The sequence below is a fragment of the Lepisosteus oculatus genome, chromosome 10, assembly GCF_040954835.1.
Source record: "Lepisosteus oculatus isolate fLepOcu1 chromosome 10, fLepOcu1.hap2, whole genome shotgun sequence".
NCBI classification, from domain to species: Eukaryota; Metazoa; Chordata; class Actinopteri; order Semionotiformes; family Lepisosteidae; genus Lepisosteus; species Lepisosteus oculatus.
The window spans coordinates 30,886,146-30,912,213 of NC_090705.1; the positions used below are offsets into that span (position 1 = coordinate 30,886,146).

The following is a 26,068-nucleotide window of genomic DNA, read 5'->3' on the forward strand; positions in this document are numbered from 1 at the left end:
TACAACAACACATTTTATAACATCAAACTCCATAATCAATGGCTCCCAGGCATTCTTTTGAAAATCTTAAAATTTTAATTACCATTGTTTTTTCGCCCAGTGCTCTCCTCTGTTGCAAATTCAGGCATGGAGCTGCATTCTGTCCAGTAGTCCCACTGAGAGAGTGAGACAGTTCTCTTCTCTGATTTACATCGAAAATGCTCAAGGCTCCCCAGAACAATATCTCCATTTGGGAGAAATCTTTTATACCGTCCCTCTTCATCTCCCCTCATTGTTTGGTCACTATGAAATCCCAGTGCCACATTTCTTGAATAACACGGCACACTTTCCTCTCCATCCCTGATCAGCGCAGAGTGGTACACAGCGGACAATATCAGCATCTTGCTGAGCTGTGGGTTTTTTTCCAGTACATTCTTTCTAAACTCCTCTGAAGTCCTGTTGTATATCTGAGTCTCAAACGGGTTCTTTTGGGTACCATCTTTATTGTCCACGGTAGTTTTCAACCATGCCCACTCAGTTACCATTATTTATTGCAATTTGTCCCTTAGTCCCCAAGCTACTGTAACTTGTGCCCAGTTCAGGTGTATTCTCCCTGGCTGCCTGTGGTTTTCCTGACTCTCACTCACTACTCCCTGACAGTGGATCCACAAACAAGGTTTTCCATCATTTTATTGCCTGGACCCATTGATCACTTGAGGTATTAGGGGTTCAAAGCTGGTCATGAACAATTTTCAGAGTCATGGCATTTAAAACAACAAGGATTCAGCCTCAACTGACTTTGCTCTTACTGCCAGATGTCCTGAGAGACACTCCGTTACCTAAGGTGGACATTCTGATAAGAGGCATCTTCTCATGTCAGGGTGTAGGTAATGTGAGGGAACAAAACACAAAGTAATTCCCTATTTATTTTGTCAGGAGACTAACAGATGTTCTGTGTTTGCTACAGGTGAAAAATGTGATTTTTCTTTTTTAAATATATGCATTAAAATAGATCTTCATGTTTTACAAGTACCAAATTTCTGGTATGAATTCTGCTGTATTCCAGTAAATACTGTATATATAAATCTGTAAGCTGACAGTGTTTTTCATACTATAATTACAAAGACACAAGTTAACACAAGTATTAATTCTAAAATGTCTGTTCCTTCATATATTTAATGCATTATACTGAACAATAAAGCAACACTGAAACACCCTTCAACTGAATTCCACTTTGAACAGCCAAAAAGTTGCAATTCTACAATTTTTAGAAGAATTATACCTTTTATACTACTAAAAGGAAAGAGGAATTTCTACTGTTCTACTATGGAAAATATTTTAATTAAAATCAAAAGATCCTAAAGAAAAAAAAATTCTTTAGTTTTTAAAACTCTTAAAAGCTACAAGGGTGTAAGTTAAGATTAGACCTGCACACTTCGCAGGAGTGTGTGCTGTATTTGTTAAAGAGACTTTGCCTTGCCAGGATTAATAGGGTCAGTGACTGTATCATCAGTCCACTTGTAATCACTCAAAAAACAACAGATGTCATTTAGCATTGAAAAAACAAAGTAGGATTTCTGATTTGGTTGCTATCTTCAACAACTCTCATGATTTAAACATTTTTGGATGGAGATGAAAAAAGCGAGATTAACAATCATGATTAAACAATCATGACCCTTTGATATATATATATATGAGAGCAGATATATTTAATCAGAGTTATACATATAACTCTCCAAACTCAGAAAGTCTTCTGATTTTGACAAAATTGGGTTCTTTGTGTTAATTTTCACATTTGTATATATCAGGAGAATGTCTTTTGTGAACTGACTGATCAGGAAAGCTGCTGCTAGATCATAAAATCGTTTTTTATAAAATTTCTGGATATTTTGGAAACAGGAGGTTTAAATTTTGTAAAGTTTCCATTTCCATATCACCAGAAAGAACTGGTAACATTATCATCAGCAGCATAATAATAACGTACTTCAAAGGTTATCTACAGGGATGAGGATTTCAGTTACACGCATGAGGGAAGATGCATTTCAGAAAAGTTGGTTGGATTACCTCCAACTGTTTCTCATTTGGGCGGCATGGGGGCACAGTGATTAGCCTGGGGCCCTGCATTCCATTCCTGTACTTTTCGCATGCAGTTTGTATGTTCGCACATTCGCTGGAGTTCCCTCTGGGTGCTCCAGTTTCCTGCCACAGTCCAAAGACACACTGGTAGGTGAATTAGCTTCTGGGAAGACTGGCCCTGGTGTGAGGGTTTGTGTCTGTGTGTGTCCTTTGATGGACTGGTGTCTTGTCCAGGTTTATCCCGGTTTGTGTCCATCGCTTGCCAGTTTAGGTTCTGCCTACCATGCGACCCTTATTGGATAAATCAACTAGGAAATGGATGGATGTTTCCCGGTTATTCACCTCTTTCCATGGCATGTCGGGGAATATTGTGTTCCTCAGTGACCTTCTGATCGATATCCTATCCTAGAACAAAAATAATGTATTTTTTATCTCAATACCTGTATCTATTACTTCATGTAATTTGTTGTGAACTGCCATTTGTATAGCCTGATTATAGAGATTTATACATAGAGTGCCTTGCAAAAGTTTTTACTCCCTACCAATAAAGCTCCATGTAGACTACAGATAATGCATATGCATTCTCAAATTATTATTTTATTCAAACTGTAATGATCACACTGAACACTTGTGAAGACCATCTGTCAGCAACACCTGCAAAGAAGATATAGTATCAAGTCCCACAATGTTGGAAGCACCTTTGACAGTAATTACTGCTGTGAGTGTTTTTTGGGGGTATACCAGCCTTGCTTGGGAGATGGTATATTTTCTGTCGATTATTTCTGTTAAATTGATCCAGTTATGACAAGTTATGACTGGAGATTGTTTAATGGACAAGCAATCTTCAGGTCTCACCATTCATTTTCATACATACATTTTAGATTTCAGTCAGGACTTTGTTCTTGTGAAACCTCTCCAGGGTGACTTTGGCCTTGTGGCTTGTTGCTCAGGCCTAACTGAAATTTTCAACCCAGGTCTATATTCTTGGGAGTATGCTTTTGTTTAGATTTCACTTGTACTAATGCACCATCCATTTTTTCCTCAGTCCTGAAAAGCTTCCCAGTCACTGCTGATGAGAAGCAGCACCAAAACATTGTTGCCTTCACTGTATTTGACAGTTGGGATAGTGTTGACTGATTGTATTGGTATGCACCAGATATAATGATTTGCATTCAGAACAATTTAAATTGTCTCATCTGACCATAAAATCACCTGGCACAAGACTGTAGTATTTCTTACATGCATTGTTTTGAACTCTTTCAGTAATGCCGTCTGTCCTGACATCCTGATAGAAATATCACTAATGCAGGAAAACTGTCTCTCATCTCAGATATATAATTTCACAGTTTCCTACTATCTCAGCTACTTAGTTTAGAAGGATGGTCTGACTTTGGCAGCATCTGGCTGGTATGACACATATTCTACTTCACAATAATGGACCTCACCATACTTAAAGGCATGGTAACATTCTCCTATAGCCTACACCCAGCAGCTACTGTATATCACCCTGCAGCTCACACACCGTACAACACACTGAAGCTAAGCAGGTGTGAGCCTGGCCAGTACCTAGTTGGGAGACCTCCTGGGAAAGCTGAGGTTCCTGCTGGAAGAGATGTTAGTGGGACCAGTAGGGAGCACTCACCCTGCGGTCTGTGTGGGTCCTAACAGTACAGTGACGGGGACATTATGCTGGAAAAAAGGTGCTGTTTTTTGGATGAGATGTAAAACTGAGGTGCTGACTCTCTGTGGTCAATTAAAATCCCAGGCTCTTTCTTAAAAAGAATAGGGGTGTCACCCCCACTGTCATGGTCAAATTTCCCCCCTGGCCTTTACCAGAGTCCTGGCCTCCTAACAAACCCCATCTATGAATTGGCTTCATTACCCTCTGTTCAAACGAGAGCTGATGTGTAGTGAGTGTACTAGTTCTCTTTGGCTGCTGTCGCATCATCCAAGGTGGATGCTACACATTGGTGGTGGAGGAGAGTACCCATTACCTGTAAAGCGCTTTGAGTGGAGTGTCCAGAAAAGTGCTATATAAGTGTAGGGATTATTATTATTCTTTTCCTGATCCATGCCTCTGTGAGTTGTGGCTTGAAATTCAATGCTCAGTGGAGGGAAATTCCAGAGACAGAAGCATTTACTCTGAAACTGAAACACCTTGATTACACTAGAAAGACTACACTCAATTTGTAACTAACCTTTCGCACCTGAACTCATTAAGGATTGTCATAAAGTGATGGCATGCTGATGTAAATGAGAATACTGCAATTTTCTTTGATTTTGTTCTTTTGATTCTATTAGCATGTTTTAGCTTTACGTGTCTGGAGTGACAGTATAGATTCTAAATATAAATTCCTTTTTGAAAGTGTCATGATGGCAATGTTAGACAGAAACTTCACAGGAGATTAATATTTTTGCAAGGCACTCTAAAACGCCTTCCAAATCACATGTGAATATAGGCACTTGTCTATAGAACTAAGCCAGAGAACACAAGTACATACATACATCTTTCTTAAGCGTTACTGCAGCACAGGGAACAAATGGATCCTTGGTGTATTGAGATTCACGTCCAGAATCCTATTCATTATAGTTTACCAATGTTCCATCTTCAATAAAATCACTTCTGTAACATTTTTTTAAAGTGTACCTTGAGTTTCTTATATAAACCTTTACTAATACACTTAGTATGATTAAAAATGTTTTTGCTTCTTGGCAATATTGTATATGACAAGAAGGAATGTAAACTAAGTGGCTCTAGCATAGACAGCAGAATGAAAAACCTAGTTGATACTTTTGAAAGGAACATGTATTTTCTGCTGTTATTAATACAGTAAATTTACATTTTAATGCATATAATGTACTGTAGTTTTCAATAAATACCTTAAAAGTTTTTTTTCTGGAAATCTCAGCAGGCAAGGGATTACATTAAATTCTGGAGGAGACAAAGGTATAAACCAATTTCTCAGCATCAGGCAATTACAAAATGTAGCCAAATGATATTATTCATGTAGAAGAAAGACAGACTGGTGATGATCTAGCCTGGATTTTCTCATTTTTGAGCAAAACTCAAATTGCTGTGCAGTATCTAGTAGTCTCAGTTTTATTACCATACGCAAAACATATAGTTTGGGATGTTTCTGAGCCTTAGTTCAGACAGTAAAATTCACACCGTGATATCTGAGAGATGGCCCTCCACCCTTTCCTTACAGTTGCAGCCAGATGGCAAAGTTCGATTCCGCTGGTGAGTTAGTCCCACAGCTTTATTAGGCTCCAAATTGTTTTCCTGAAGTTGTGCCAATTTTATTAAACACAGAACACTGCCAAATGAGAGTCATGTTTAGCACTGAAGTACTAAAATCAAGTCTTCAACCTGTGAAATAATTTTTGTTCTTCTCTATCCTATCCTGGTGTTATTTAAAAGTCTTACTATATTATTCACTATCTTGGTAACAGAAGGACGAAGTTTCAGATAACTCATATCCTCACCTGTTCTCCTCTTACCACTCAGAGATGCTGAACTCTTAAATATTTTATGCCCTTCTACTTTGAATCACCAGATAGGAATTGTAACATCTCCTAAAAAAATACAAATTCTGAAACCAGATTTCATAAAACGTCTAAAATTATGTTTAGTATTGAGCATTTTAGTTGTCGAAAGAGCAGAACATTGAACTCAAATGATAGATTTATGCCATCAATTACAGAAAAACAAACGTTACACAATGTTTGGAAACAAAACAAAAGGCGTAAGTGGGAATAAAAATCCCCATTATTGCGCAATTAAATTATTTTCAATTCCACGTTAAAGATATTACTCACCATTGCATAATACACTGTATAAATTGGATTTTGAAATTAAATCTCTTATCTCCTACAGAAACACCTGCATCTGTTTGTGCAAAGGATATGGTTAAAGCTCTTTAAAGAAGGTAATAACAAGGTTTGGCAAAACACCAATCTTAATCCCTTTTTGATTAGGAAAACACTTTGAAGCCTTGACAAAAGATCCAGTAATTAATTATGGATCGCTGTCTTTTCCCACACAACGTTCAGCAGAAGTGTTTGTGATCAGGCTTGTCATAAACACAGGATGACAAAGCTAGTTTCTTTGTGATAGATGCCAGTAACCAGTAAACTAAGAAGCTGAGCAGTACTGGAAAAGGCTGGTTGCACCAAAGCCTCTGTGATGCAAAGTGTATTTCTTGTTTCCAAAAAAAAGGTTAATACAGAATCTGATCTATTCTGAACTGCTTCACATTTACTTACTGAATTGCAGTTAGTCCCAGAAAACAGTGGTCTGCATGTCCCCTAATTGGTAACTGCCATATTTTAGTTGTAGTATTAAGAAATAGTGATAAGTTGTCATTTAATTATTATTTTTAAATCACTGCTTTGACTTCTTATGTGTATTAAAGACAATAAAATTATCTCTAAAAATATTTTTTTTAATAAATGGACATCCATGAGCTCACTTTAGAAGCAGGATAAATTAGACCCAACCAGTTGAAAATAATAAAATTGCATCTGCACTTGTTTTGCTTTTATCAAATGTTATATTGAGGATGTTTGAAAATGGTGCTAACTTCACTATCAGCAGGAAAGAAAACATTTTCACATTGTTTTTAGTATTGTATTTTAAAAGCCTGCTGAGGATGATTATAGCATTTCTATATGCCAGCTGGATTTTGGTTTGTGCTTGTGTATTTCTTAAAGCTTTTTCTTAAAGCTTGGATCTAACATTAGTGGAAGCCACAGTAACTAAAGGATATTTTAATCCTTTCTTTTAATCACTTTTGAAACTGCTTGTGTTTGGAGACAGTGTATGTCTAGTGAGGTAATACTAGGCAGGTCCTCTGGGTCAGATATGTTACTAAAAAGCTTGGGTTTTGACCCACCTATTTGAAACCACTTTTAAAAACATCTTACGAAATGCTGCACTTACTTGGCACCTTGGCAGAATTCATCAACCACCAAAGCATTTAAATTTTTTTTAACAGAGATGATGCTACAGTAACATTTATATCTATGACAGCTCATTAACCTTTTGAACAAATGTGCTCCATGCCATGGTTGCGGTGTCTTAATTTGTGAAATTAGAAAATAGTGCCTACGCTTTTTTAATTTGATATTTTTTTCAAAATTTTAAAGTTCCAACAGAAAAACCTCTAAGGGTAAGATAAGGGTATTAGAAAAAAATAAAGGAAAAAATGAAATATGCTGATAATATAATGATATAGACTCATGAACCCATGGGTTCAAAGCACCTTTTGCAGGAATTGTTAACTCAATTTCTATCAACTTTGCAAACCTACTGTACTTGGTACAATTTCTTGGTACGTTCTTCTTGGCAGATTTGTTTGAGCTCATGGGGATCACTTATGGACAGCACTGTTTCAAAGTATACACAGATTCTCAAATGGAGTCATCAGGGCTTTGGCTGGACCAATCAAGGACATTCACTTGCTTATTCTTAAGCCGCTCCAGTGCAGGTTTAACCTTGTGCTTTAGGCTTATTGTCCTGCTCAACAGTGAATGTTTTTGTCAGTTTTAGGTCTGACACACGTTTTCCACTAAAAATTGACTATTTTCACAAAGGCCTTGACAAGTTTCAAGGAAGCTGCTAATGAGAAGCCAAACCATAACTTAATGCCGCCTCCATCACCAGTAGGGATGGTGTTGACTGAGTGATGAACTATTCAGTCTGCAGGGTTTGCATTAGATTAGATGTAATGGTTTGCATTCAGATAAAAATGATCTAATTTTGTCTATTCTAGCTACAAACCCTATTCTCAAACATTTATAAGTATCACTCAGGTGTTTTATTGCAAAACCCCTGTGGGATATGAGATGTCTTACTTCAGTTACATATAAAATCCCCTTCGTGGAGTAACTGGGAAATTCTTGACCCATGGACGTTTTCTCCCATGTCAGCCATTGAACCCTGTTGGACTCATTGTGGCATCCTTAAGAAGCTTCCTCCTTGCACATATGGTTAGTTTGGAGGGACAACCTGATCTAGGCAGTGTCTGGGTGTCTTCTACTTCCTATTCTGCCAAACTCAAGACTGAGTTTAACTTTCACCCTATAAAACATATACTGTATTAGCGGTAGCATTCCTGTTTAAATCAAGAATACAGGAAAGAAAATGAATATGGCAAAATAATATCTGTAAGTTGCCTCAAGTATTGCTATTACAGCAAATCATTTTAAAATGGCTTTCCAGAAATTCAGTCAAAGCTCACTTTATTTGATGAACACAGCAGCAAGCTTTGATCACGGGTTCCCTCGTTCCCTTTGATCAAGACTTTACAACAGACAAGATCGAACGATTGATGGCTAACTGAAATAAAAATACATTAACTACCAAATGGCCATTCATAGCAATTAAATGTGCCCTAACATCAAACATTCTAAAAACAGGTAAAAATAATCCAAAATAACACCAATGTGAAGAAATGAAAACAGCTTCAAAGCTGAAGTCTTGCTAGCATGGGTGTTAATGGCAAGTTTTTATTTTTTCTAATGATAATTTTTCTTTCTTGTTTCTTGGTGCAAACAGGCCTGGAGTTTTTCAACAGCACTGGGACTGTTACCACCCTCCTCCCCCAAGTAGTCAAAGCCTATACCTGCCAATCCCCAGACTACCCATTAAAAGAGTAGAGAGCAAGCTCACCAGAAAGTCAAAATAAGAGTGCAATGGACATATGTATAGACTGGATACTGGGATAAGATTGTAGTTTACCGAGGAACACTTTCTGGCCAAAAACTGCTGTGACAAGAAAAATATTTTGATGTGAAAAGTCAATGATAAAATCATATGCTTGTAAAACATATCTTCTATTATTTTTTTTGTTTGAAAATCAATTTCCTGTGACCAGGAGTCTTCTAATGTCAGCTGTGCTGCTGTGCTTAGGGCTGGGGTTAAGTGGCCAGGGCTTTCTCGCCTCACATACAGTATACCTCTCCTCTGATTGGTTCTGAACTACCTCTATGTTGCTGTGAAGCCTGCAATATGGTAAACACAAAATGTTGCCTGCACTTCCTCTCGCCCCCTGTGTGGGTAGAGGGGTTGTTGCTGTGATAGAAAATTGATCATTTTAAATGAAAAAATCAACAATTAATTTTTGCAGAACGTTCTTAATATTCTAGATATCCCCATATTTCTGACCACAAGTATGCATGGAGACAGTGAAAGAGAGTGACTGTGATACTGGCTCTCATCTAGAGACTAAAAGCAATAGAGTTTAATGAATGTCAGACCAAGATGATGCAGCTTTAGGCTCTATCACTAAAAACATCCATTTAAGCCTATGGGACTTCATATTAGTCTCCAAAACCAAATCTTCAATGTTTTATCTAAAAGGCAAAATATTTGGGAAAGGATCCTGTTCTGTACATGGTTCTGTACTGCCGGGGGGCAGCATTAGGATTACTTGGTCAGGGGTCTCCTGGCTCCGAGTGAAACAGAGAACCTTGTGACTTCAGGGGTGCCTGAAGACTCTCGATGTGATGGGTGAATCTCAGCCCCCAAAAGGCACTGAACCTCCGTCTCTCACTACAGAGCTTGTAATGTTTTATGTTGGGGTTGTAGAAGCATGCCTTCCCCTCTTCAACCTCCCCATGTGGGTACATTGACTTTATTGCAAGCTGAGATATACAAAAAAATTGGCAGTTCAAAATTAAGTGGGTATACGTTAATAAAAAGTAATCGGTGAGTCGGAAAAAATAAATCCAACTTATTAGGTCTATACAGATTTTTGTCATTTAACTTTTTTTTCTTAAGAAAAGCAAATCTCTGACTCAGGATTATCAGTCTCATGGTACTAGAACCTTTTTTATTTCCCTCTGACTTGTATGAAACTGACAATCTAATGGCACCTTATTTATTCCTTGCGGCCTTCTTTCTTCTCTGGGCTTCAAAGAGAACTTCAAGGCATATTTAACTTAAAAAGAGACTGAGTTCCCAGGGGTGTCAAGCAGTGTATACTTTAGGGAGAAAACTTCAGAGCTTAGTGCATTCAGGTCCCTCCCTATCATGGTTCCAAGATGTTTTCATCGAGTGCAGACTTCAAACACCTGCCAAGTTCATCCCAAACTTCAGCTATTTTGAAACGTTATCCCTAGGCCAAGATGTTGAGATGTTTTTACTTTTCAGAAATTCCTTAAGACAACCGGATTGTGAACAAACATGAGTGAACAACTGTGGAAAAAGAGTATACATAAATTTCATAAGCAGTAATGAAACTGGTATATATTACCATGCTGCAACAGTTCATGTTTCCATCTGGATTGGCATTTCAGTGCTTGTTCTAAAACAAATGGGAAAGGCAGAATGCATAAAATGTTTCTTGTGGGGAAAAGAGAAAAATTGGTCTTTTCTTTTTCAAGCTGTCATCTATAAAGTAACTTAGCTTTATAATTGTCTCCTCTTTAAGTTAAATTCTTGGAACCAGCTACACATATAGTTATATAGTTTTTTTTTATCTGCCAAGAACACCATATATTTATTTAATTAGTCAAGGTTACTGTCTACTACAGGATCATTTGATGGTCTTTGGCTCTGGCTGTTGTTGAAGCCCAACCTCTCGGAAAGGTGTATTAATGAATGTCCTAAAGCCATTCCAAGCCACAGCTTCTTCGGGCAATGACGTATGTATTGCAAGTTCCCATTTCATGCCTAAATTTTGCACACCTGCAGGCACTTTACAATGCCACCTCTAAGATCTGTGGTTAAACACTTTGTACATGCATCTGTACTACATACTCTGCCATTATTTCCCATAGGCTTTAACCACTCAGAGTTCAGAACAGACAATTATGATGCTTGTTCCCTTCAACTACTGATTGGGGTCTTTGAACGATGATAAGGGCCATCAAAACTACAAACTCAAGTGCAACATAAAGAAAAAGAAACCCTGTTCAAACACAATGCGGTCATAATAATCATATAATGAGAAGAAGAATCATGCTTTTTATAATTAAAGACAACCTATAATTAAACAATATTCCAAGTATGAAGCAAACATCTCTTTCCAGCAAAAAGAGCTAATTAAATAATTTCAGCTAATTCATCTAAAATCATTTTGTGAAATTAGTGTGCCTATTCTAATACAGAATACATAATTAACGTAAATCTTCTTTTCTTACCTGACATACTGCTGAGGATTATGGCCAAGAAATCATTTCCGTATCTTCTTTGAACAATACGATCTGAAAGTAAAGTTTAGAAAATAAAAGCCTCTTGACAAAAACCTACTACTTCTGGCATTCTATTTTTATGATTTTAGGATACTGTGATGCATTAAGAGCAAGAGAAGTATGACGTGCAATTTAAAACATAACATAGAGTGCTTTCAGGACATACTGTAAAGCAGATGCTTTAAAAGTGGGATCCATTAAGACATCTTAAACATGCTGAAATCCCGATCTCCTCCAATTCTCAAAGCTGAGAAAAACAGAGAACAACACTGTTCCTCCTAAACCTACCTTAGTTTTCTAGACTTTCCGTCATAAATTATCATCCAAAGAGAACCTGAAAAAATTAAGAGAAAAAAAGAAAGTTAATTTGTACAGGTTTTTCCAATTAAGGTTGCTGCCCAGTCTTATGTATAACAGATGTTAAAGGTAAGCCATATACAGTAAGTACTGGTAACCTGTGTCAGAATTTAATTAATCTGGATTTTTTACTTGTCACCAGGGTGATACTGTAAGTAGAGGGAGAGTGTGGAAGCAGTGGAAGCAAACTCCTCTGACTCACGCATTTTCAAACCGCTCTTTTTCAAGTAGCACAGACCCAGATTGGACGCTCAGTACTGATTGAGCCAGTCCGTCACTGGGGTTGTCCTCCCATCTATAGGACATTTATGACAGACGGTGCTTGAGGAAAGCTCTAAGCATCATCAAAGACCCCACACACCCCAGCTACAGACTGTATGACCCTCTACCATCTGGAAAACGATACCGGAGCATTCGGGCCCGGACTACCAGACTCAGAGACAGTTTTTACCCCCGCACTATCAAACTATTAAACTCCCAGCCTCTCTCACTCTCACCTCACCTCTCACCTATGTTCTGAACCTCACAGTGCCTTCTTTCTTACCAAAAACTCAAACATGAAATCTACCTCTACCTTACATATCAAAAAGCTCACTCCCCATAATTTCTATCCTTTTATTTCATTCTGTTGATGCATATTTTTGCACATCTGATGTTGTTTTGCACATTACCTGTTACCTTTTTGTTGTTTTGCACATTGCCTGTTGTTGTTTTTGCACACTGCCTGCTGTCTCGGTTTTTCTATTGTTGTTTTTTTGTACTACTTATCGTCTGAGAGCTAGCTAAATAGCATTTCGTTATACCATATACCTGTATACGAGTATAATGACAATAAACTTGAACTTGATTGGAGGAAATTCATGATTTACATTACTCTGAGCCTACAGATGTCTGCAGGGGTCACTGTAATGCCGGGACCCAAGAAAGTCCTGACATACTGCTTTTTCCGGCCTACCTGAGGCAGTACTAAGCCAATTGTGAACCAATCATAGCAGGCTAATGACACAATAACAGGTACCTTTCAAACTGTTTCTGAGTAGATGTGTTCCACTTAATTTATTCATGGGGTTCAAATGGTAATGCCTGGACCACAGAACTCAACCTGGATGTTAGCAAGAACTTTTCCTGGGTGAGCCACTCAGGAGCCCAAACTTAATAATTAACAAACAATTTCAAATAAACCAGCAAGTATGTGTTTTAAATGAAGAGTCATATATTTGCTCAGTCTATTAACTGTCTGCAGGGATGTTTAAAGTTTTAGGTGCTGTTTTTAAATACTATTTATCCATCTTTTTCTCTATTAAAACAGGATTTTTCCCTAACTTGTTACATCAGGTTACATCTGCAAGGCCATATGAAGAACCCAAGGAAGATAACTCCATTGAGCTGAACTTGAACTTGAACTTGAACTTGAACTCTAAAAGAAAGCCCACAGCCCCTTTCAAAATGCTCACATTTCAGTGCCTTATAGCGTGAAATTAATACTGATTTTTTCATTTCCTACCCCACCGCTTCCAAGTGAAAATTGTTTTGAATTTTTTAGAATATTAATTACAAATAAAAAAACTGAAATAGATTGATTAGATTTGTGTCCACCCCACTCGCAATAGCAATCCTAAATTTGCTCAGGCATAACCAATCACCACATCACAACACTACACAACACTGGAGTGGCAAAGGAACAAAAGGTAAATGTCTTTGCATGATCCAGTCAGAGACTTGAGCTAAATTTAATCAAACTTTTGTGGCAGGCCTTGAAGAGGACTGTCCATCAGTGTTTTTCAAGGAGCCTGACAGAGATTGAATGGTTTTGTAATGAATAATACTAAAATATTGGCAAACCTAGAATGTGCAAAGGTGGTAAGGACTTATCCAACATATCTGCTGCAGTAGATTCTACCAAAAGTTCCTGCAGTATGTATTAACTCAATGGTAGAGACTCATCCAATTACAATATTTCGGCTTTGTATTTTTAATATTAAATTTCTTCCCAATAACAACTCCCCTAAGCATGGTGTGTAGGTAAAATATAAATAATATTATGCCATAGATGATAAAGTAATTAAAATGATTAAAAAAAACTTTCTTTAGTCTGTGAACTAACCCTTTAACTGTGAACTAACTTAACCCTTTAAAAACTGTGAAATTGTTATATGAGTACATCAAACCCTTATATTGAAATGCCCTTGGAATTCCTTATCTTTTCAAAAAGGCAGTATGTTAAGGAGGTATCTACAATCTGCACCAGACATAATCAGACATTACGTAATTGGTTTAAAAGACAAATCACTAGAACAAACCATCAGAAAATCAAGTACTTTAATTAACCAATTTACTTTAATTAAACAAATGGCATTATTTTCCCTTATAGAAATAGTGGCACATTCTGTATAACCATAACAACAACAACTTAAAAAACAGAAGCATGATTTCCTAATTTTTTTTTTTCTGTGTAACAGAATTTTAACAGTTTGTTGGTGTGTAAAGAGACATCTAGTGGTCACAGATGGAACATTTTCCATGTTCAAATTCTCAGTTCGTCTAGATTACTTTTCAATTGGATCAATGAAAGAGCTCAAGAACACAAAAGATCTTCAACTTAGCAACAATTAAAAATGAGAAAAATACACTACATAACTTTAAAGTATGACACATTTTACTGCAAAGGCAGTAGAAAGCGCTGAGCAAAAATATTTGAAGTCTAATTATTCTTAAGAAGATTTAATAAAACAATGAATGAGATATATTGCAAAGTCTTCCAAGATATTTCAGGCAATTAAAACATTTGAATGTTTTTATTGTTTAGAAGAATGAATATGAAATTCTGTTTAGAGATGCTTTGTGAAAAATGTCAAATACTATACTGTATCTAAATTGTAAGCTACAAATAGTGTTGAAAGAAAAAGGTAAAATATTCAATACATCAATGAGCTTGATTCATAATAAATACTGCTGTGAGCGACATTCATGTTTCAGGATTGTTCTATTAACTGAATCACTCCTGAAAAAAGTAGAAACATAAAGAAGACGTTATTTTTAGGAACTATGATGGTGCCATCAAGTGGATCCTCAGTTTAACCTCTGGTCAGATCACACCCATTAATCACTTCACAGTTTAGAACTATTGTTCACTGCATTCAAGACTGAAACCATTTGCAAAGCCTGAAGGTGCCATTTCAACTTACTTCAGCTTTCTAGTGCTGCATCATGCTGATAAGAGGTATTGTTGAGACATTTACTGTTATGCAATTAAGACTATTTTTTTAAGAAAGACATGCAGCATTTGTGAAACAAAATATCTAGTAATGTATATGTTTTTGGAAATATCCAGTTATGCAAGCACTCTCTCTATGAAACAAAGCTATTCACTGTGCGGGGGCCTGTGGAAAAACCAGCTTCTGCCAAGTAACACACAAGACTTTCAGCAAAAACCTCTCCACATTTGGCAAAATCTGCAATCTGCTAATCTGTCTGATTCAGTGCCTTCACAGGATTAAGCACCATACAATGCTGCGGGACACCCTACCAAACACTGACTTAATCCACTTGATTATTGCTCTCTCACGGCCTATTAAAAATTAAATGCTGTTCACAATGTGAGGTGCTCATTTTAATGGGGCTGGGCAATGTGTAAGTGTCAAAGAGGTAGTTCTGAAATGTTTTTGCACTAGATGTTGATCTTTAATAAATTACAGCCAAGTGTCCGGCAAATCGATGATAATCGGGTTACGAACCAGATAGTTGCACCTCAATCCATTAAAATAAAATGACTGATAATAGGGCAAGAAATGCTATATGCTCAGAATTAAAAGGTCAAAATAAAATAACTTTAAAATACTGGAATCTTCCTCTATGTACTATGTGTTACATACTTAAAAACAAAACAGTTGGAGAAGGACTTCACTTGGAATTACTTCAAGTAAATAAAGTAAAAATTAATACAGAAAATTATTCCTAAATAAATCTTAAAGGATGTGTCAACAGCTGATTGATTCTAGTTTTCTAAGCCGACAACATTCTTGTCTTGTCTTTCACACTTATTTTTGAAATCTGTAATGAGTAACACACGTACGTCTAAAATCCTGGATACTCGTTCCATCTGTTTTAATCATTTAATAAGAAAAAAAGTAGGAGAAACAATAACTTTACATTCAAGCAGTTCTGAGAGCAGCCCTACCACCTAGTTTGATCTCGTCAGATTTTAGAAGCTAAGGAAGGCCAGACCAATTACTGGGATAGCACACCTTGAAGGATAGTGAAGAGGTACACTCCAGTAAGGTAACCAAGGACGCTGCACTGTAGGAGGTGTCGTTTTTCACATAAAAATAAATCAAATTGCTGACACAACAGAACAGGGGCGTTATCCCTAGTAAAGACCTCTCTGGGCTAGTACAATCTGGTCTTCCTAACATTTCTTTAGTCAAACGGTGAAGCTGTTTCTTTCTCTTTCCCTGAACTGTTGCGCAGCAGGGATGTTGGTGCAATGCTGACATGATACTGCACGTCTCCCACACAGGTTCTGCAGTTCCGAGCTGTATGAAATGGGTCCTTTCTACGTGAGGTGGCTTTGGCATCCTTTGGGCTGAAAAGCTCCATACAGATTTCAAGTCTTTTCAAATCTAAGGAATTATTAAATAGAATAATTAACAGTATTATAATGAAATCCCGCCTTGCACCTGTTGGCTCCTCCACTACCCTAGTCTGGAAAAAACTGTAAAAAATGGATGGATGTTAACAGAAATAAAATACTATTAAACTACAAAAGGCGTTAGATTTTGCTGCTAATGTTGCTGCATATTCTTCTTACTTATGATGTATTATTCTTACTTAATATATAATTATAAATTTATGGATATGGGATTTGGGTTTAGATTCCTACATTTACAACATTTCCTACGTTTACTCCATTTCATAATTGAAAAATAATTAGGCATAGAGTATGTGAACACAGCCAAGACTAGTAATTTAAATGCAATAAAATACTGTAATTAAAAAAGAAAACCGAATTTTATTGTTTGTAAATGACTATTTGGAGCTTAAAAACTGAGTTTTTAAACATCCGTTAAGAAAAAAAATGTTTTTTTTTTAATTGTATTGTAATACATTATGAGCACTTGCTGTCAAATGTTTGTCAGATATCCTTTGGTTAGTAAAAAAAAAACATTTCTGTAAGGGAATAAACAACTCAGCATCTTAGATCAAAATGTCAAAATGCATCAAGTACAAAGTTTGATTTCCAATTACTACCTTCAGCAAACTGTGTTTGATTCTGGCTTCACATACTGACAAAAAGGGTGGAATACTTTGCATTATTACATCATAAGTCATTTAAAGTAAAGAACTCTCTTCCATGTGAAGCCACAGCTTAACACTAATCCTCAAGTACAATGGAAATGTCAGCAATTTGTCCCTAAAATCCCCTGCAGTTAAATACCCTTTTATGGAACCTGGCTCAGTTGAATGCCTTAGCAAAATTGACATTTACATGGGTACATTCTCTTCTGAAAATAACACAGAAAGACGTTCATGGGATTGAACAGGTACCAGAGCCTTAAGTTGAGTTGGGCAGTATGTAAAACAGCCTCTCCAAATCTTTTAGGTTTCACATTTAAACTTGTATACTGCAAGGAATGCTGTCAATAGTATTTTTATACATACTGCCAGGACAGCAATACTAACAGACACTCACACTCTGTTACAAAAATACAAAAATGCTGGTTTATTGTCATGACACATCTTGAGTAGTTTACTTTGTTTAAAAAGTTATATAATTACTTTTTCAGTGAAACAGTGGTGACTCATAGTATCAAAACAGATTTGTGCAGTCTTTAAGGATATCTTGTTAAAACTGACCATGGTAAATTGTTTTCAGGTTTTTAAGTTATAAAATATTCAGCATTTTAGGCATGTGTTTGTATTTGTTGACTTTTTATGCTGTTTTCCACTTATTTTAATTTTTGTCCAACAAAAACAAGTATAATTTCTTTCATTAGCAAGGTCTGAACGCAGGCAACTTGAGAATGACAAAACTCACTCACAAAACTCACTTAATCAGCTTTACAGGTACTTTACAGGCAATGGGGACTCCCCTCCACCACCACCAATGTGCAGCCCCACCTGGATGATGCGACAGGAGCCATAGTGCTCCAGAACGCTCACCACACACCAGCTATCAGTGGGGAAGAGAGCAGAGTAATGAAGCCAATCATAGCCGGTTTCTACACCTTGCTCCCCATAATAGATGTTTACCCCTGTCCCCTGCAGACGAAGTAAACTAGTAGCTACTGCCTGCTATGGGGAAGTATTAAGACGGTGTTACAATAGGATTCCATAAAAAGATAATACAACATGGGTCTTTTAATGCAGGAAATTGCACATTCTAAACGTGAAATATGTAGCTTGAAAGAGGAGTGTTAACTTTAAAAACCTTATATTTACATTGAGAAACAGACTTAAATTACTTCTTCAGTTTAAAAAAATATTGATGCAGCTACTAAGTACTATGACATGACAGTTAAAACTTTTTTTAAAGAAAAATGCTATTGTTTCTTAATATTTCCTTTTTAAGGCTAAATAAGTGTCATTACAAGCGGATTAAATCAGTAAGTAAATTAAATAATCATAAACCCAACTTGTAAATTAATTTGCCAAGAATATACCCACGTGGTTGGTTTAATTAAAAGCAATGAGTTCTTTTTTCTCTGGCACAGCTGTGGTAAAAGTAAATCATTATTGTAATGTGATAACTGTATGATATCAGATTACTGCCTCTCCACAAGACACTTCAAGGTGTTTATACAGTATGTAACTGATGAGTCAGAACAATATTTTAAAGTACTTCTAAGGTTTTGTTAAAGGTTATCAATCCATTTTCTAACCATTTCATCTGGCCGGAGCCTATCCTAGCAAGTAACTGGCACAAGACAAGATATGCCCCGGACGGAGACAAGTCCATCACAGGGCAAACACACAGACCCTCAAACACTCACACCAGGGCCAATTTTCCTGGAACCCAATTAACCTACCTGTATGTCTTTGGTTTGTGGGAGTAAACTAGAGCATCCAGAGGAAACCAGCCTGAACAAAAGGAGACAAACTACACATACAGTAGATAGCTCCTCAGGTCTGGTATTGAACTCAAGGCCCGTACAAGGCAGCACGGCTAACCACTGCTTCACTGTGCCACCATGTTAAAGGTTATATAAGACTTAATTCATATCTATAGCATTTTTCTGAACAGTCTGGAGTAACTTTTCATAAACCAGCATACTGCACCCTCTGTTCCCCAAGAATGCTGGATAACAAAGCATTTACTGTAGCACTGTTAATGTACATACTGATACTGAACAGGTAAAATTATGCCATCACCCTTTCCTTCCCAATCAAACATGGTGATTTAGTGCTTATTCAAAGTCAGCTGAGTGCATCATAGTAAACTAATCAAAATGACAGCAAAACACTTAATCAATATCTAAAATAATACCTTATTTTTCTAACAAAATACAGTAACACAGCAGAAATAAATGGAAACTATATGACATGCATAACAACCACAGCATCACATTAAATAGGAATAGGAAAGACTACTTTGGAATAATACCTAGGCAGACATTCAGCAAGCTAGCTAGAAGCACTTACAGGAGAGAACAAGGTTAATCCATTGACAATAACATTAGCACTGCTTTTTTAGAAGCTGTTTATTCTCATACAAGTTGAGTCTCATCCAAAATATAAAATTTACAGTTCATTGCATTAAACCAGTAAGAATGCAGATGCCAAGTCTTTCAACTAAACATTTAAATGATAAACCTTAAATAAGGATAAACCAGTGTCAATGACATAGTATAGATTAAAACACTGGAATTGAAGTTTGTAATCCTTATTAATCTCATTGAAAAACACTGATAAGAACAGAAATTAATCAAACACCATGCTGGCCTTCTGTGAAAAAGCTTTTTGTCTGAAAGCTGATAAATTCTAAATCCTTGTTTGACCTGCTCTTTCAATAAACATGTTTTTGTCTGAATTTTACACATTTTTTCATTAATATTATAAAGTTAATGTTCTGTTTTTGGTAGAGTTGTTTAAATGCTCCTAACTTGTTAATGAAAAAAAAAAACTTCTAAATGTATTTTTTTACACGCACAAAAATGCAACAAAGATAAAGAATCATGACACAAATGCATGGCTAATTTATGCAATGGCTAAATTTAACTTTATAGTTCACAGGCAGGTCAGTTAAGTTACTGCCTTTATGACAGTTTGGTTCCATGAGCACTTGCACTTACAGCCTTTTTATTTTAATCTAGGGTGTTGAAGTGTGACATAAAACTGCTGCAGTTTTAGTTTTATAAATGTAAAAGGCTGAATTAGAAGCTTCTTTGAATGGATACCAATAGTATTGCAAAACAGCAAATGTTAATTTATATTTATTCCTATAATAAATACAAACTGCATGCTTTCAAAACGCCACAAACCTGAAAGTGTTCCTATGCACTGTTGTGCAAAAGGCATCTTAGACAGAATCTTGAGTTACAAAATATATGTGTGTTATGAGCATTAACAATATCTCATAAAAATAATTTAAAAACTTTTTTAAAGAAGAAATCAAGTGAAGAAGTTAACAACACATTCACTGTTTTATTTATTTATTTCAATCAGTTGAATTCAGGAAATATATTAATTGTAAGTAGTAATCACAATTAAGTAGTAACTTCATAAGTTCATTCAAATGTGCAGAAATATGTCATGTTTAAGTTTGTACCCTGCAGATGTTGTGTTGTGAACCTCTGTTCACTTAAGAGATTCTGTTAAACATGCAATTTGACCAGGGCTCCCCAAACATTTGCATACAACTGTAAATGTCACCTCCATTATATGAATTTAATTCATTTATCCATTATAATGTCTGTGTGTTTTTGTTTGTCAAAAAAGATTATGTGAATAAGACTTATAATTACTCAAGGTCTGCTGTCAAATCAGTATGTCTGACTTGAAAGTCTAATATTAAAGCACCTGTTACTTGAAGAAGCAAAAGTTCAACTTCAGCTTATTGCAGCACATGAGACTTGTGGATCTCATAAAGTCCTTCTGTTCAGCACTTATATTCTAAAGATCTTGCACCTGTGCTCAGTACATTTCCTTAATTAGAAACTGTAAAACCTGAATGGAATTCAGATATAATGACTGTTAAAACAATCTATAAATTATGTAGCTGTATAACTGCTGCATAAATGGGAACACTTTAATCACAATGAGCCTGTTGTGATTTGTTGATTCTTTTCCAGAACATTTTCATCAGACTGACCTGGCTCGAGGTTTCATGCTGAAACACTGGTTAGTTAACCCATGTTATGTCACTCGTACATTTGTTTTTATTGCGAACTACTTTTTAATACAAAAACACTCCTTATGTCCCCTCCCCTTCTTCAGTGGTCCCCCTTGACTCAGACAGCTAAGCTAACACTGTGCAACAAGCACATGCCAGCAGTACTTCCTGCCTGCAGCTCACCTAGTCTGGTCCCGACACTAAATCTGACTCCCAATAACACCAGGTGAGGGAATGCAGAGTCTCCCACTGCAGCACCTACAACTATAGCCAACAACTAAATCTTTTGTGAGAGGTCAAGGTAAGAGTTATGATTTAATAAATAACTGCATTAATACAGTGCTTTTCATTCCAAAGAATCCCAAAACACTGAAGCCACTACTTAAGTGCAGCACTTATCAGGCTGGCTACATGCGCCAGCAACCCCAGAAGTGAAGTGAAAAACTGCACCAATTACGTGGGAATATTAGGCAGGTCAGATTGTGCAAGACCAAAGGCCAATGGGATTAACAGCACTACGATGCACACACCCAAATGCATCGGTGTCACCATACTTGGTCGTATGGACAACTATGGGTCAGTGGCAATAATTATACCTATTGATTAATGAACACCACTTACACCATATCTAGACTTGCCCAAAGCATGAGCAAATTAATTGTGTGCACCATTTACGCTGGACAGAATGGGCACAAGAGGCTAACTGCATGTAATGGTGTCTACTAGGAGTTAAGTATGAGCTTTGAAATACATTTAGGTGAATCATTTAGGATTAGGATTGTTTAAAATTGATATTGTCCTAATGTTGTCTAAGTAATCTTCCTATATCTGAAACCTTCATGTCTATATTCCAAATAGTAACAGCTTCTAACTGTTTCTATGAAGACTTTAAGAGATATAAAAACAAAAGTAGCTAATCCTTTAGTTTTGCCCTTAAAATTAATCAATTGTGCACTTGGTGCTCAGACAACTTTGCCCTCAAGGGATGCCATAGGCAGGCATTGCAGACCGATAAAAAAGAAAGAAGAACATCATGATTTTCAGTCCTGGAAGAAGCAAAGACATTTCACGTTAAAATATCTGGTAGAATGTGATTCCATTTATTCCTCCAAAGTGAAGTAGACAAAGGGGAATTACGTGTAAAAAGTTTATGAAAAACAGAAGTGAGTTTCTCCACCAAGTTGTAATTAAGTTACTGTACATGCTGCATAATTATAGGGCCAAAACACAATTTACAGTGTCAGTATGAATTAAATCTGAGAGTGTATCGGAAATGGTGGGCTTTCCTGAAGTGGAAGTCAAGACTGGAATGTCAGGGTTGTACGACAATTATCGCAAAATAAAGGAGAAAATTTTAGAAAGCTAGGTCCCAGCAGAGCTTTCTAATTGCAGGAGAATTTAATACTTTATTTTCCTTGAAGAAAACTTGTCATTTGTTTGCGTCATTGCTGGAGTGTAGGTATATACACGTACCATACTAAACCTGATCCAGATTAGAAAGAATGCCACAGAGGAAGACGATTCTTGTAGTTACATGTATGATGTAGAAGAGGACGAGAGAATTAATTAGATATCTATCCATTTTTTAAGTGCCTACTCCTGGTGGGGGTCATGGCAGTAACAGGCTTAACTGTGCAGGCCAGACTTTCTCTTTTCCCCAGCAATCGTCTCTGGCTCCAGGCACTCCCAGGCCAGCAGAGAGATATAATCACTCCAGTGTGTCCTGGGTGCTGCCCCAGGGTTTCTTGCCAACTGGTTGTCCCCTGGGGGTATCCACTCCAGATGCCTGAACCAGAGGACTAGTGATCAATCCAGAGGAGCAGTGGCTTTACTGCAAGGTCCCTCTGGATTGCTGAGCTACTTACTCTGTTACAGAGTGTAAGCCCAGTAGCCCTATGGAGAAACCTCATTTCCTTCCGTGCATTTTGCATGTTGGGAGGAGTTCGGAGGGGCCATGGAGGGCAAGGTGGGACATTGCACAAGAAGCTGTCAGCAAAGGCGTAGAAATGTTGATCTCGACTGGGGATATTGTTGAAAGTAGCAGTAACATTTTGAGAAACTCCTGAATTCTGTTGACATGCCCTCCTTTCAGGAGGCAGTGTCAGGAGCCTCTGGTGGGACCAGGTCTATTTCTGTAGCTGAGGTAATTGCAGTGATTAGGGCTGCAGGGGTGGATGAGATCTGGCCAGAAATGCGGAGGGGACTGGACATTGCTAGAGTGTTGTTAAACCTCTTCAATGTTGCTTGCAAGGCAGGGACAGTACCTCTGAATTGGCAGACTTGTCTGACAGTTCCCATTTTTCAAAAGGGGGACCAGAGGGTGTGTTTCAGCCTTCCTGGGAAAACCTATGCCAGGGTGCTGGAAAGGACATTTTGCCCAATAGTTCAGCCTCAGATACTGAAGTAACAAAGTGGATTCTGTCCTGGCTGTGGAACAGTAGATCCACTCTTTGTCCTAGCATGGATATTTGATGGGGCATATGAGTCTGCCACCCTTATCTACATGTATTGAAGGCTTTTGACTGTGTATCCTGGGGTATCTTGAGGAGGTGCTGCTGGATTATGGGGTGCCATCTGGTCCATGTATTTGTGGAGAGAGAGTTGTGTCCACAATAATTCTAATCTGCACAAAGTGGGAGTCAGACTTTGCCAAGGCATAGCTGGGGTTTGGAGTGTATCCAATTTAATAATAATAATAATAAAAAAAATAATAATTGCTTACACTTATATAGCGCTTTTCTGGACACTCCACTCAAAGTGCTTTACAGGTAATGGGGACTCCCCTCCATCACCACCAATGTGCAGCATCCACCTGGATGATGCGAGGGCAGCCATAGTGCGCCAGAACGCTCACCACACATCAGCTATTAGTGGGGAGGAGAGCAGAGAGTAATGAAGCCAATTCATATATGGGGATTATTAGGAGGCCATGATTGGTAAGGGCCAATGGGAAATTTGGCCAGGACGCTGGGGTTACACCCCTACTCTTTTCGAGAAACGCCCTGGGATTTTTAATGACCACAGAGAGTCAGGACCTCGGTTTTACGTCTCATCTGAAGGACAGCACCTGTTTACAGTATAGTGTCCCCATCACTATACTGGGGCATTAGGACCCACATGGACCGCAGGGTGAGTGCCCCCTGCTGGCCCCACTAACACCTCTTCCAGCAGCAACCTTAGTTTTTCCCAGGAGGTCTCCCATCCAGGTACTGACCAGGCTCACACCTGCTTAGCTTCAGTGGGTTGCCAGTTGTGAGTTGCAGGGTGATATGGCTGCTGATAATTTAAGGGACCTAAGGGCTGTATTGTTGTATCTCTGCTGTTTGTGGATGACATTGTCCTCTTTGTCGCATCTGACTGTGACCTCCAGAACGCACTGGAGAGGTTTGCAGCTGAGTGAGAAGTGGTCAGGATGAGAGTCAGCTCCTCCAGATCTGAGGTCATGGTTCTCTCCCAGAAAGGAGTGGCTTGCTCCCTTCAGGTGAGGGGGAAACATTTGCCCCAAGTGGAGGAGCTTAAGCTGAAGGACCACAGGGTTCATTAGATACAAGATGATGAAATTGTAATAAAGCCTGTCTGATCATGTTGTATTGAGGATGACTGATATTACTTAGTCATAAAATCATTATTCAAATATATGATTAATCAAATATCAAGCGTGTTTATCAAGTCAGCTAGCATGATAGCTTCTTGGCATTTAGTTTGGTATTTTAGCAAATCAAAGAGTTCAGATAACTTGCACAATGGGTGGGATTTTGGGCTTTTTTTCAGAACTGGTATATATTGACAAAATTAGCGTTCCTATGAGTTTAACAACGATGGCAGAACGTACCATTTCAAACAGAGGATGAACTAACTGGAGCCAAAAAGAAAGACAATTTAAGAAGAATGTCATTAAAACCAGGTGATTCACCCTTTTTCATGTCCAGAATTGCCATCCATAACTCAGACAGGGATATGAATACCTCTACTACATTCATATCTGCAGGACAAAGATGAGGAAAATCATACTAAGAGTCTGAAATGTATAATTTAGAAAACAAAAGGCAAAAATAACACTCCCTTGCCAATAGCTGGAATATCTGTTAAATGTTCAGTACTGCAGAGTCTCAGAGCTAGTATGTGATTGGTTAGACTGCCAATAAGCAAAAATTATACCCAGATCTTTATGTAAGAAATCTAGCTCAATATTTAAGTAGCAAATGAAATTATTTTCTAACAAGATTGTTTTCCAATGCAGAGCCTTGGAAAAAAATAGTTGCTGAGCATCTGTGCTTCCAATTCAGTAATTTTACCTTGGGCAAGATCTATACAGCTGTGAGTCAAATACAGGAGTTATCTTTAGTGGTGCTTTTGACTGTATCCCATAGAATATTGCGCTTATTGACTAAGTTTATATCTGATTAAACCTCCAATTTAGATTGAAAGTCTATCCAAAATGTCAAATTATATAATGGGTAAATCAAAATCCCAGTAGAGTGAATAGAAAGATTTATCACTAAACGTTTGCAGAACTCAGCTTGGCAATCTGAAAGCAACATAGTCAGCATCTCAGTATTATGTAAAACATAAAAAAATTGCTTGGGCAATACAGACAGTTATTGCTGGAGTACAGTTCAGTTGTATAAAGTTACTTGTTTGTCGAAGGGGTTAAATATATTTCTTATACTGTATTTATCACATCCTGACTTACAATTTCTCAATAGTATAGGTGCAAGAGACAGGGATTCGACTTTTGAGTCAAGTACTGTGCCTGACATGCTAATGACAATACTTATTATAGTATTCGTTGCTGCAGCCAGTATCACACCAAACACAGCAAACCAGGAGACTAAAAAATAATTTGAACATTATAGGAACATAAACAAAAACAGGTTTTACCTGAAATACTAGTATTCAAATACGTGTCTCAGCAGTTCATCCCTACCTGAGTACAATACAGAAAATTAAACAAAATGCCTCATACCACAAATAAAACACTTTTTTTTGTTCCCTGAAAATAAGGATAATGCCAAATAGTAATAGTTATTAGCAGTTATAAAATCAATTATACATCTTGTTGTTTGAAATGAGACTCCTATATCATGACAATGAAATGAACTGACATTAATTCTTTGGCACAGCTTTTGT

General features: G+C 37.3%; 1 protein-coding gene across 7 annotated transcripts in view; it reads right to left on the reverse strand.

Annotated features, from left to right (window-relative positions):
• Positions 1 to 26,068, reverse strand: part of thrb (thyroid hormone receptor beta) — a 134,575-nt gene that overhangs the window by 16,773 nt on the left and 91,734 nt on the right. For 3 of the 7 annotated variants that reach the window (XM_015357503.2, XM_015357505.2, XM_015357504.2), the window contains exons 3-5: positions 11,542 to 11,587; positions 11,203 to 11,265; positions 10,314 to 10,364 (exon numbers count right to left, since the gene is read on the reverse strand). In XM_015357503.2, the coding sequence (XP_015212989.1) occupies positions 10,314 to 10,364; positions 11,203 to 11,209 (58 nt within the window). In that variant the 5' untranslated portion in view covers positions 11,210 to 11,265; positions 11,542 to 11,587. Of the gene's footprint in view, positions 1 to 82; positions 974 to 2,397; positions 2,461 to 10,313; positions 10,365 to 11,202; positions 11,266 to 11,541; positions 11,588 to 26,068 lie in introns of those variants that run through there. The other 4 variants (XM_015357499.2, XM_015357498.2, XM_015357507.2 and 1 more) reach the window with 3 other exon arrangements.